The sequence below is a fragment of the Falco cherrug genome, chromosome 7, assembly GCF_023634085.1.
Source record: "Falco cherrug isolate bFalChe1 chromosome 7, bFalChe1.pri, whole genome shotgun sequence".
In the NCBI taxonomy this organism is placed as follows: Eukaryota; Metazoa; Chordata; class Aves; order Falconiformes; family Falconidae; genus Falco; species Falco cherrug.
Window position 1 is genome coordinate 41,866,624 of NC_073703.1, and position 13,241 is coordinate 41,879,864.

A 13,241-nucleotide genomic window follows, 5' to 3' on the forward strand; every position below is an offset into this window, starting at 1 on the left:
ACTAAAGTGTAGTTATACTTCTATTGTGAAATGTAATCAATACTCTTTAAATGGAGCAGAAATTCTAGCCTTGCCACTATCAGCAGGAGACTGAATCTCTGCTTTTCTATTGTGTTACCTAGTATAGCATGTGGAAGGAATTTTTGTGGTGGGTTTTGCAGCACAGCCTCTTCATTGAAGTTGTCTTGAGTTTTTGCTGTTCTCTTCATTTAAATTGATATTTTTTTAATGTCTTTAAATGTCAATATAATGACACGTTGCCTGATGAAGCAAAATTTAATGTAGCATGGATGAAATGGTTAGAGGTCTTTCCTCAAAGAAAGCAAAGTTCCTTCCAGTAGTTTTCACTAATGAATTGTAAACCCATTACATTTGATGATTTGGGGGAATTTTAATTAGCTTGGCAAAAAAGCTGGTGTATAAGGTTACTTAGAATTATTGAGACTTAAGTAATAAAACAAGCTACAGAAATCTTGGATTGCTACAGTTGTGCTCTCAAATACAACTTGAACTTTGAAAGATACAGAAGAAACTTTAAGATATACTTCTTTGAAATAACATTGTAACTAAAAGCACTGTTTTGATAGACTGGCCCATACATCGCTGTCAAAATAGCATAGCAAAATAGCATCACTTCAAATCTACCTGAAACAAATGGAACTGTGAGAGGGCAATGATAGAACAAGTTATAAAAGGCCATGGAAACTCTAGTGGTTGGCTGTGCTTTGCACTTAAAGATCCAAAAAAGGCAACAAGTAGTAAGGCTAGTAATACTAGGTATTAAAGGTAGTAAAGTGTAATACTGGAAACATGTCAGTTTACTTTGGGGAATAGTTTACAAATGCTACTTCAGATGATCCTGTTATTGTTACTAATCTGTATACCATTTGAAAATGTTTTCTTATGGTTACTTCCTTTGTCTGGGAGTAGTTGTGTTTGTCTACTTACTTTTTTTTCTTGTCATGTCTGACATTTTTCACTATGTGGCTTAGAGCAAAAATTCTGTAAATAAAGTTAAATTAGAAGATAACCCTTTGACAGGAGCTCTGCTTCTGTGCAATGCAGATTCTAATTCCTCTTTTTCTTACTGAATTGCTCTCAGTATTACTGTACATGCAGCTAGGCTCAAACTGATAGCAAAGGTTCTAGCAGAACAGGTCAGGTGAGTAACACAGATAATGTTGAGGGGAATCTATTTTTCTTTTCATTACATGTGTGATTCATTATATAACTTCCCTATAAATTATTGTGAGGGGAAAAATAATTATATATATACCTTAAATTTATAATGCTCTATTAAAATGACCTCTTTAATAATACAGTAAAACTTCCATTCTTCGTATTCTTCTAAATGTGGTATATGCGCAAATTGGCGTTTACAGTTCTGTGGCAAGAAGCCCATTTTATGTGTTTGACTTTCAGCATTACTTGATTATCATATGACAGGTTTTTTCATTTCTTGTTAAATGCATTGAAAATTAATTCATTGTACTGAGTTTCGCTGAATATTTTGGTACAGTGTTCTTTTTTTTTTTTTTGGGGGGGGGGGGGTTGTCCCCCTCCTTTTTTTCTTGTGACTATGATAACTATCTGATGCCAGGTATGCTTTTGTCATTGAAATGACACTTAACACTGGAATAAAATAATTTGAAAAATCACTTTGAAGGGGTGGTTGCAGGTGCTACTATTTTGCTGAGACCATACAAGTTTTTAAAAAGGCTGTATTCTGCACTTAGCTAGTTAATACAATGACGCTTGTAATGCCATAACCGCAGTGTTCTCTTCCCACTTAGATAAATGTACCATGAGCTACAGAGCTACATCAATAGCTGCTCCTTGGCTCTTAACATTGAGTACACTTAAAAAAACAAACAAAATTTTTAGATGCAAAAAAACCCCCATTTTTTTTCTTAACATCTAGAAAAGGCTTCAGCCAGGTTTCCAACTTGTTAAATTACCTGATCTGAGGAGAAGGAAAAACTGTGTAACTTAGAGACATTGATGAACTGTTCAGGTGTTACGGACCTTCCTTTTAAATTTAAAGAATAAATGTGTTCAATTTTCCTTTCTGCCTTCAGGGACATCATCCTACTCTCATCAAGGTTATGGCTGTGAATCAAAGCTGTATAGCCTTGACCATGGCCACGAGAAACCTCAAGACAAGAAAAAGAAAACCTCTGGCCTTGCCACCCTCAAAAAGAAATTCATTAAGCGTCGGAAATCTAGCCGATCTGCTGATCATGCCAAGCAGATGCGTGAACTCCTCTCGGGCTGGGATGTCAGAGATGTTAATGCATTAGTAGAAGAATATGAAGGGACGTCAGCCTTAAAGGAACTTTATCTGCAAGCTAATTTGGCAAGACCAGAAGCCAGGACGCTACAAAAAGACATGGCTGAACTTTATCAGTACAAATATTGTACCGATGTAGACTTAATATTTCAAGAAACTTGTTTTCCTGTGCATCGTGCGATATTGGCGGCAAGGTGTCCATTTTTTAAGACTCTTCTTTCTTCCTCACCGGAGTATGGGGCAGAAATAATAATGGATATTAACACAGCTGGCATAGATATGCCTATGTTTTCTGCTTTGTTACACTACCTTTATACGGGAGAGTTTGGAATGGAGGATTCAAGATTCCAAAATGTTGATATCCTTGTGCAGCTTAGTGAAGAATTCGGAACACCAAATTCCTTAGATGTTGACATGCGTGCACTCTTTGATTACATGTGCTACTATGATGTGGTTCTTAGCTTTTCATCCAACTCTGACTTAGTAGAAACTTTTGGTGGAAGTCAGAACTGTCTAGATGAAGAGCTCAGAGCTCACAAAGCTATTATTTCATCACGATCTCCGTTTTTTCGTCACTTGCTGCAGAGGAGGATACGAACTGGTGAAGAAATCACAGACCGAACTCTACGAACTCCAACTAGAATTATATTGGATGAATCTATCATACCAAAAAAATACGCTAAGGTTATTTTGAACTGTATGTATACAGATGTGGTGGACCTCTCAGTTTTGCACTCCAGCCCTTCAGTGGGCAGTTTAAGTGAGGTTCAGGCTCTTGTAGCAGGAAAACTAAACATGACTAGGGCTGAAGAAGCTATGGAGCTTTATCACATAGCACTGTTCTTGGAGTTTAACATGCTTGCACAAGGTATGTAATACTGTCCTTGCTGTAGAATGTATGACCTTATTTAGAACAATTTTTTAGCCATGTTGCAGTGTAACTATGCCTATGAAGTCTATCAGTGGCTGACAGTTCCTTTAAGAAAAGGAATATGTTTTCCATCTCTAAGTTGTAGATAATGCATCTGTGTCTTCTGAACAGAATAAGTGCTATGTGAGAGCTTTTAATTGTATCAGACATCATTACTGAAGCATGCTATTTGTCATATGTAACTGATCTTGATATTTGTGATTATCTACTTTCATCTATAATCCATTTTTTTGGTGTAAATGACAGGGGGAGGATACAAGAGATTCTGGTTGAGAGGAGGAAGTATTTAGACTTGTTATGAAGTGTCCCTATATGTTAACAAGGCTGTAAACTTGAGTGATTATTGCTGTAGTTTGTCAAAGGGGGTACGCAGAGCCTGCAATCTTGCTGTTGGAAGGTGAATTTAAACAACTTAACTGCACTAATCCCAGGTCTTTAGTATCTTCTTGATGTACAGGACTGAAGGCAGGGACAGTCACTGTTTTCAGACTTAGTGTAGAAAGTTTCACTTCTGTCCGTTATTCTTTAAGATCACTTAAATCTTGATAATGTACTTCCTGCACATGGAGGTTGGCCAAGGTTATTCCGATCTCTGGCGAGATGTCAGAGCATAGACTAGTGAACTAATGATGCCTCTTGTGGTGGCAGGAGCTTTGCTTGTTGTTTGATCTGCTGGTGTTTAAACTATTTTGTGGCCATATTTTACATAATGGGATATAGCAATTGCTGGTGGGGGATGGCAATTTTACCTTTGAGGTGAGAAATGGAGAACGGATTTCACTGAGACACTGGCAACAAGATTTGTTTAAGCTAGTTTAATTTTTTTAAGAAAATTTCTTTTACAGTAGATCTGTACATCCGTAATTTTTAGCTATCAAATGAAATTTGACAGGATTGAAAATTCTACTGGTCTACTTATTATCTAGCACTCAGTCCAATCACATCTTGAAAGCCTCCAGTAATGGGGAGCTGTAATATGTCCCTGGAGAGGTTGTTCCAGTGAGTCACTGTTCTCACTGTAAAAAATATCTTGGATCAAGATGTATCACAGTGCACCTTGTACCTGTTGCCCCTGTTCCCTCCATGTGGCTCCCTGTGGAAAGAGCAACTCCATCCTCTCTGTAGCTGCTTTTTATATACTGGAATACTGTGATGAGTACCCTGAGCCTTCTCATCTCCAGGGAGAAAATACCTCACTCTTTCAGCCTTTCATTGTAGGCTAGGTTCTCCAGCTCTTTGGGCATCTTTGTGGCACTCCTTTGGACTGGCTCCAGCCTGTCTGCATCTTTCTTGTTTTTTGTTGTTGTTCCCCTCTAAGTACACTTAGAAACCTAATATTGAATGGAATGCGGAAGTGGCAAAGAGTTTTACTGTAGTTTAACTACAGTGTTACATTCATTCTTGTACAATATTTGCAAGTCGATAGTACTTGAAAATAGGGCAACTTGGTACATCATGTGAAAGCAAGAAAGGAAAATGAGTTGAAAATAAAGAGGTGATAGAAGTGTACAGCTAAGTCTTGGTGCATGCACATATACGACTGCTAAAAGGGTTCAGTGTGCTCAGGGAATACTAGTGAGGGAATTAAACTGTAAGTGAAGCCCCTAAGACACTGAATAGTTATGCAGTGTTTCATAAATGAACAGGTTTAATTCTTTCCCTCGGATTAGAACCCTAAACTGAACAGCTGTGTAGAGGTGCTCTGATGAAGCAGTGTTAAACTATATCAAAGCAGATAAGCAATGATAAATAGAGGACTTCGAAGAGAAACTTGGGCACGCTTAAGAGATGGGAAAATGGCTTTTATTTTTTAGGTGTCAGTAAACGCTGAAAAACAGAACTGACGTTTTATTTGATGCTAGGTTTCATTATTTCTGCTTGCTTTAAATTGAGCGTGTTTGGATTTATTAAACTGGCACTTCCTTTCAGTAAAGCACTACAGACCAGTGATGCTTTGCAATATATATTCTGTGAGTCAGAGGTAACAAAATCTTAAATTTTCCATGGAATTTTTCTCCTAACCTTACCTCTAAGGGAGGAAAAAGAAAGGCAGGAGCTGTACTGGGCTTGGAACACCTCAGCATCACATTCAGGTGGCTGGAACCAGTGAGTGCAGCAATATAGGCTCAGTCTTGGTGGCCCTCTGGATGAACCAGAGCAGTAGCATTTTGGGGATGGTCATTGGAAGGAAGCAGAGTTGTCTTCAGAGGTCTTTTCTTTCCCTGGTAAATCTGTTTGTGACCAGTGAACTGTGGGGTGGGAAGGTTGTTATACATAGGGGAGAAATGCAGTAAAATCAGGCAAGGGTTGAAACTTACTGTATTATCCAATATTACCAAATGTAAATTTGGCACCCCATCAGATACTGCAAGTCGAGATATTATCTTGAATTAACTAGGATTTTACAAATCGGTGCTTTGTTCCCTAGCTACAGGAGAAAGTAGTAAGCAGTCTGTAGAAAATCTGTATATGCCTGTGAAGTCAGTATCTAATAGTTTCTTACTTAGTTTGCTGAGTTTGTGTTTAGGTCATTGGTCCTGTGCTAACACTGAAGAATTGTTCTGGTATAATCTTACAGTCAAAATTAAAAGGAAGCTTACTTGATTAGGGAAAATCATATGCCTGCACTTGACTAACAGATCGCTTAACAAAGTATGCACTTTAGTAGTGACCACCGTTCTTGTTTTGGCATTTGACCGTAGCCCTGTGTCCTCCTTTACTGTAATACATAGGGTAGATGAGAGTTCTTAGTTTCAGTAGTGTCCCTCGCATTCCCCGATTTCATAGCTAGCATACTTCTCAGCTGGAAGCTGTCACTCAAACATCTCACTTCTAGATGTTACACAGAGAGTGATGCTAGAAGAGACAGCATTGATAGGTGTGGGAGACCGCTGAATAGGCAGCTTCATGAAATCTTAGCTGGGTCCTCTGACAGCACTTTTCTACTCTGTTGTGCTGCAGGTGTCCAGTTTTGCCCAAGTTCTGACCGATCCCATCAGTTGGCTTTCACAGTAGCTAAAGTCTTAAGTTTCTTCTCTGGATTTCCACACTCCCTGGCTCAAGTTTGTGATTCAGTTCACTCACGCTTGCCAGCTGCAAACTTACTAAAGCTTGTCTCCCTGGTTTCCTGGAAAATATTTTGGGGTCATTATCTGGATATTCTTTCCAACTCATTTTGCTCACTTTTACTCAGTTTTGGCTGGGGTTTTTTAACAGTGTCAAGTGAAGCTGATGTATTTTAAAGCTTCTGATTGACTGTTTATTTTCAGCAGATTTTAGTTTGATTTGTCTTCAGGGACCTTTGTAAGTATCCAGATGTTGTAATTTTTCTTCAGTTTCAGCAGATGATTCAGCTTTGACTGTTTCCGTGGAAATGTTCCCGTTACTAACATAGTGATGCTCCGTCATAGGGAAACCATCTATTAAAACATAACAGTCAAAAAAAGAAGTCAGTGATAGTATAGGTATGTGATATGACTCTACTGTCCCAGTGAGGCAAGGTTACTTTATTTAGTTTGCTCTGCTTTCAGCTTGATTTGTTTCAGCTGATGATTGTCATATTTCTTCCAAGAGAAACTGAATTATATCTTTGAGTGAACTCATTTGAATAAATGAACTAATCAGCAAGCATATATCATCTATAGTGCTGATCATACTGGAACCCATTTGTACCTAATAGGACTGAGACTGCTGTTCGGGGTGCTGCAGAGTTTGTTAACTATCAAAAAGTGAAGCTCTTCACTGCGTTCACAGAGGCTGTGAGGATTAGAGCCCTCTCCAGGAGGTTCAAGCACATCCCTTAGTGGAATGTTTCCATGCTCTGCCTGCTTGTATCTGCACTCTGCTCCTGCTTCTGTGTCTTCATGCTACCTTGCTGCTCGCCATCAGCCATACTGGTGCGATCGTTTTAACACACTGACTCACAAAGATCAGGTTTAAAATCACTTATCCCTTCCTCTTCTGTAGCACGGTTATTAAAATCACATCAGTTCCCTAGTCCTGTTCATCACATGTTGTTAAAATAATCCCCTCTTCCAGTCTTTACAGTGGTGCCGCATCCCCTGCCATTGCAGAATTTAACTTCAGTTATCTTTCTTGTATTAGACAGTTATATTAAATATGTGAATCCTCTTCTGCATCTTGGCCCTATTGCTTACTGTCATGAATAGTCTCGCTGAGGTGGTGGTACAGTATGTTTTTCTGTTACAGGTTTTTGGGTACTGTGACCCTATGAAATAGTTTTGCTTGGGAATCTTTTCTGTCTGTTGATTCCAAAAAGTTTTCTAAAGTAAAATTGACAAAAAAACTTAATTTCAGACTTTTTGCTTTGCTTTTATTTTTAGATGTTGACTTTACCCTTGACAAGAATAAGAACTAAGAACCTTTTTTTTAAAGCCATATTCAGTAGCGCAGCCTTTGATCTAGAGGGAGATAACATCCGACATCAAAAGTACCCTTGATCTCAGTGAGACTGAAATACTGAAATTCCAGGAAGCCTGCAGTAGCGGTATTAAATACACACAAATATATTGTGGGAAGATTAGAGCAAGTGTGTCAGTTATATTATCAATGCAGTAGGAATGCTCAAAGGGGCTAATCTGACACTTAACTTCAAAATAAGTTGAGTATGATTAAGTAAATATTAACATAAATCTGACCTATTATCTCCTTACAATGATTCACCTGTACTGAAGCCTGAAATTATTGCTTAAGTTTTATATTATGAAGACTGAAGAAAGCAAGAAGTAGAAATGATCTCCCTTAGAGCAGCTGCATTCCAGGATTATATACGCAAAGATAAAGAATTTGACTGAGCTGTGCAACTGGGCATAACATTACTTTGCAATGCCACAGTTTGCAGAGAAACAGATCTGGTCAGTGTTTCCAGGTTTTTCTTTCAGCCACTTGTGTTTTAGGAAGTATGTGGCTGAAGTACTGAACAGTGATAGCTGGCAGCGGTCCCTTAAACATCAGCTCTTCCTCCCTCAGCCTTTCATTGTTTCTGTGTTAAGTTCTTCCCTCTGGCTTGTTATAGTTGAGTTGACATTTTTTTTGTTCCTGGTCCATGACTATTTTCTGTTTAAGCTGGACCAGCTGCGCTGCCTGCCACTGTTCCTCAGTGTGCATTTTAAGGAATGCTGAAACCCAGTCAAGGGCCATTATCAACTGATGGCTGCAAGAAGCCAAAGATGCAGATGCAGTTTTCAGGCTTCCTAAATTCATGCATTTTGTATATGGAAGGAGCAGAAGAGTAAATTAATTTCCATTGTTTGGGAGAGAAAACATTAAAGAGCTTTTTCCATAGATATAGAATGCTTTAAACATGATAATTACCTTGCATTTCTGGCTAAACTTACAGCTTCAAAAATTCAGCTGTTAAAATCTTAGAATGTTTAACAGCTCTATAACTGCCATATCATAAAGGAAAATATTTTTACACAACACAGGTTGCATTGATTTAATCTGCTCCCTAATTTAATGGCAAATGTCTGGTTAATATGCTGTGTTGTATTCAAAATAACTTAAGGGTTTTCACTGTGGAAGAATGGTTAGCATAACACAAAATGCTGCCTTGACCTAACCTTCAGGTCACATTTTATTTTTGCTGTAAGAGTTAATCTGAAGTGCTATAAAACCATCAGTTTTGTATTTGAATACAGAAAAAAATACCACTACATACTTCAGCTGTGCCATAATAGATGTACTCTGAATTCAGCCTTTCAAGGATGGGAGTATGTGAATGTTTTAAATCTTTGTGCTTACAAAAATCAGTAGAGGGATTAAAAATAGCTCAAAAGAGGTACTGAACTTAGCAATAGACTTCAACAGTGTTTGACCGCTAATGCCCATTGAGCCCTTCTTTATCTCCAATGCTACTTAGGTCTTGTTTTCTTTTCTGAAAAACTTTCACATACTTTTGTACCTTCATGTAACCAAAACTGGTGTACTTCAGAGTTCTAAAGTGTGGAAAATAATTCACCTGCAATTTACAGGCTTGGCATCAGTTAACTATTAATCTCCTTTTAAAGATTTTTTGGGGGAGACGACAGAAAAGAAAAGCACTGAAACTTGAAGAAGCTATAAACCTGTAGCATTCCTTTAAGACAGAGAATATCATAAAATAGTACTCATATGAGAAAGCTCTATTCTACTGAGGAACAATGTCGTGGCTATTAGATGATTTTTTTTTTGCCAAGTGGCTGATTGTTAATGCAAAAAAACCTTCTACCAAAGGAGAAAAGAAATTGGATTCCTTCCATAGCTAGAATTGGGTTGCCACAATTTATTTAGATGTTCAGAAAACACTTCAATTGTTACCTCATGTTTACTGTGGAAGAAATACTTTCAATAATCCCACAGTTCTGACACATTGCTGAAATTACTTACGAAAAGGACAGTTTCATTTGCTAGGCACCCTAAATGAGTTTTTCACCCGATGATGTCATAGTATTGGTAGTTGTGCTATTGTTGGACTTAACAGAAGAACTGAGACTGAGCTGATGCTCTGTTTCTATAAATGTGTTGCTTAGATCTTTGGAACCGCATTTCTTATGAAAGTACGGTTTTCTGTCTTTGCAGGGGGGGCGGGTATCCTCATTATTTCAAAAATAAGTGTCAGATGAAATACTGTAAATGGCATTCACTTTGAGATAAGTCTCTTTGCTCTTACAGCTTGAGTTTCCTCGTGACTGATTTCAGTGAGTGGGTTTACGTACTGCCTTTGAAGTGGAGCAGTCCTTACGTGTAATCTTTAGACTTCAGGGGGATGTGATCATCTGCTGAAATCACCTTGCATGCAGACAGAATAATTGCATGCAAAATGTTGTGTTAGAATTTAGCAGGGTAAGACTTAGTGCAACAAAACAGATGACCCTAAGGAATTGTTTCAGACAACTTCCCTTTACTCAGGGAAGCAAACTCCTCTTTTGTAAGCATACTGCAACTAGTCATGGTCAGCTTTCATGCACCATGCAAGGTTTGCTGCTAACTTTAACATTTTCCTTTTCTGAGCCCCAAAATAGAAGAGGGACTTAAACAACAAAGTTAAAGTCAATGGCTGACTTGTATAGGTAAGTAAAAACATAAGGAAGATTTTAAGTAAAAATGGATCCTGAAGTGGAACGCTTCAGACTTAATTTACTCTTATTTCTTACATATGCTGAAGTATTTTGAGCTTTTTTTTTTTTTAAAGGTAGGTTTGTTTGGTGCTGTGTGTTTTTTTTTTTTTAAAACGCTGTCCTTCAGATCCTTGACCAGATTTTTTTTAAGACTTCAGAGTGGGGTTTATCCTTCAGGTTTCTGGGGAGTTCCCCCACCTAGAGGGGGCAGTTTCTCTAACCTGTACCAAAACGCAGGGAGTGTATTTCAGAGCAGTTATCTGCTGCTCTCATCTATACCACTGATGATTGTGTTGATGTTCCAAGTGCCTCTAACGAATCTTTGCTGCATGTTCACTGCTTGCTTTGGGCTACTCCTCACTATGCAGATTAGAGGTCAACATTTATAGTAAGGCATCTGTTCTTACTTGTAGTAGTAGTAATAATATGTAACCTACTGGTAATAGGTGGCTCTGAGAAGTGCCATGTTGCTTCAAGTAATAGTAAAATAGAAAGCAGGTGCATTGAAACAGGACTCGGCGCTTACCCCTTTGTCAAAAGCAAATGGAGAGTCTAACTTGGGATGAATAGTGTAACGCCGTTTTTAATGCATCGTTCAGAAACGCGTATGCTTTTGCTGGCCCTATGATCAGTGGCTGCATTGATGTATGCTCTTCCTTTTCTCAGCAGAATCGGGCATGCCAAAAGCAAATCATCCAAGTGCTTGTTGAGGACAGTTTGTTTTAGGTATGAACTGGTGTAAAACTTAACTACCCTTGCAGGACAGGCATTTTCATACATTCCTTATAGAAAATAAAATAAAAATTGTTTCTAAAAGTACATGTACATTCAGACATATTCCTGGAATTTGCTGCAAACATTCTCATTGACCATTGACTGTATTTGTTACATTTACACTGTATATTTCTATAATTAAGCTTAAAAAAATTCTAATTGCAGATTATTGTTTTTATAATTAACATGCTGGCTTTTTTATAGTATTAAGTAGAGAAATGTGTGTTTAATAAGACAGATAAATCTATAATCTGCCTCGTTATTAAACTGTTGCTTCCCAGTACCACCTTCTTTGCTTTACTGTTTAAGTTCCCCTTTTCAGTGACTTTTTGCTCCTAAGTAGTAGTTGCTTTGACAGATACTCTTGAATGCTACTCTTCTTGAAGTAGCATGTTCGCTTGTTACTACTTACTCCTTAAGAACTTATCCATCACATCATTAGTTGTAACAGAAATGGAGTCAATGCTTATTCTGTATGCTGGCTTATGTAGAAAAGCAAGATTTTCTTTAACGCTATTAATTGCTGCTAGTTGTGTTACATGTGCAACCAGTTCAAAAATATATAGCATCAGGAGAACCTCTTTGATCTTTGTCTTGACAAATGTTAATGCTACCTTGCTAAACGCTTTCTTCCTCAGCTTAGTCCAGGAGCTCAGTAATAAGATACAGTTTTCTAAACAACTGTCAAAGTTTAGTTTTTGAATGTCCTTGAAACTGAGAGAAAAATGGTGGTGTATAAAAAGTAAAATAATTGCAATGTAAGCATACTGCTCTGAACTGTCTGGGGACATCTCATGGGCATAAGCACAGCTGTAATTTTGTGGCCGTTAGTGGGTTGCAACTGCAATGTATAATTCTAGAACACTACTTTTTTATAAAAATTGCTAGATCTTTATAGTACAAGTAGAAATAGTATTTTGTGTATATGTAAACCAGATGTACAAATGAAGTCAGCAAAGTGCTGTTGAGGACTTCAAGTTATCAACATTGTGGTACTGTATGTCTTAAGTCAGTAACCCGAAATACCCATGTTTTCAGCCTCCCGTGGTATGTCTCCTCTTATTTCTTCCAAATCTGCTCCATCTCCCTTCAGGAGACTTAAATATCCCATCTCTTCTTCAGAAGAAATGTAGTCTGTGAAAGAGTAAATCCTAATGCAGCAGTGGGTATGAAGAAACTAGCAGTCACCATGAGTAAGAATACCTGCCTCTTGGATGCTTCACTTTCTGCTTCCCCACCAGAGGAGGTGCTTGCTCCCTGTCCTGGCATCTTCTGTGCCTTGCTTGATATGGAGACCAGGGTGGTGGCCTAGAGCACCCACTGCTTCCTGCCTTCTCTGTGAGTCAGAAGATGATGCTGAGTAGCTGAGTACCAGCAACATGTCACAGTTCTTGTTTCTGCTCCTCTGCATGGTTTGTCACAGGAGGGTCCATGTGCGAAGTGATACAGACAAAAATCACACCTCTGTTAGAGTTTATAGGCTTCTCTGAGTCTGCTGTGAACAACAGTGACTCAAATTCAAATCTGCAGCTTTGAAATGTGTTAAACAGTCAGATAATGTATGCTAGCCAGCCAGAGTAGGTTCTAGTAGAGCTGAACTAGCCTTCCAGTTGTTCATCCGGCAGGCGTGATGTTTTGTGTGCCTTTAAAAGGTATATGTATAGTTGGAATCCTAAACCACAATTAAAATTATTATTCTTTTAGTCAGAATTTAACCCTATTTGCAGCTTTGGTCTGTAGGGCACTTCTGTTTTTACTCTCACTGGGAGTCATATAATCCTTTATATTACAGATTTAGCCATATGCATTATTCTTTCAGGATCGAAGTGTCTCTGTAACAACATCATTGATTTTGGATTTTTGTTTCCTAGGCTGTGAAGATATTATTGCTGAGAGCATCTCACTAGACACCTTAATTGCCATTCTGAAGTGGAGCTCTCAGCCCTACGGTTCCAAGTGGGTACATCGTCAAGCACTACATTTCCTCTGTGAGGAGTTTACCCAGGTCATGACTTCAGATGTCTTCTATGAACTCAGCAAGGACCACCTGCTCACAGCTATTCAGTCTGACTATTTACAGGTACCCTGCAATGCAGAATACAGCTGGTCCTGCTCAAAGCAGGATATG

General features: G+C 38.3%; 1 protein-coding gene across 4 annotated transcripts in view; it reads left to right on the plus strand.

Moving 5' to 3' along the window:
- Positions 1-13,241, plus strand: part of BTBD7 (BTB domain containing 7) — a 55,039-nt gene that overhangs the window by 23,883 nt on the left and 17,915 nt on the right. For all 4 annotated transcript variants that reach the window (XM_055715980.1, XM_055715983.1, XM_055715982.1 and 1 more), the window contains 2 exons: positions 2,079-3,158; positions 12,985-13,193. In XM_055715980.1, coding sequence (XP_055571955.1) covers positions 2,079-3,158; positions 12,985-13,193 — 1,289 coding nt within the window. The remainder of the gene's footprint in view (positions 1-2,078; positions 3,159-12,984; positions 13,194-13,241) is intronic.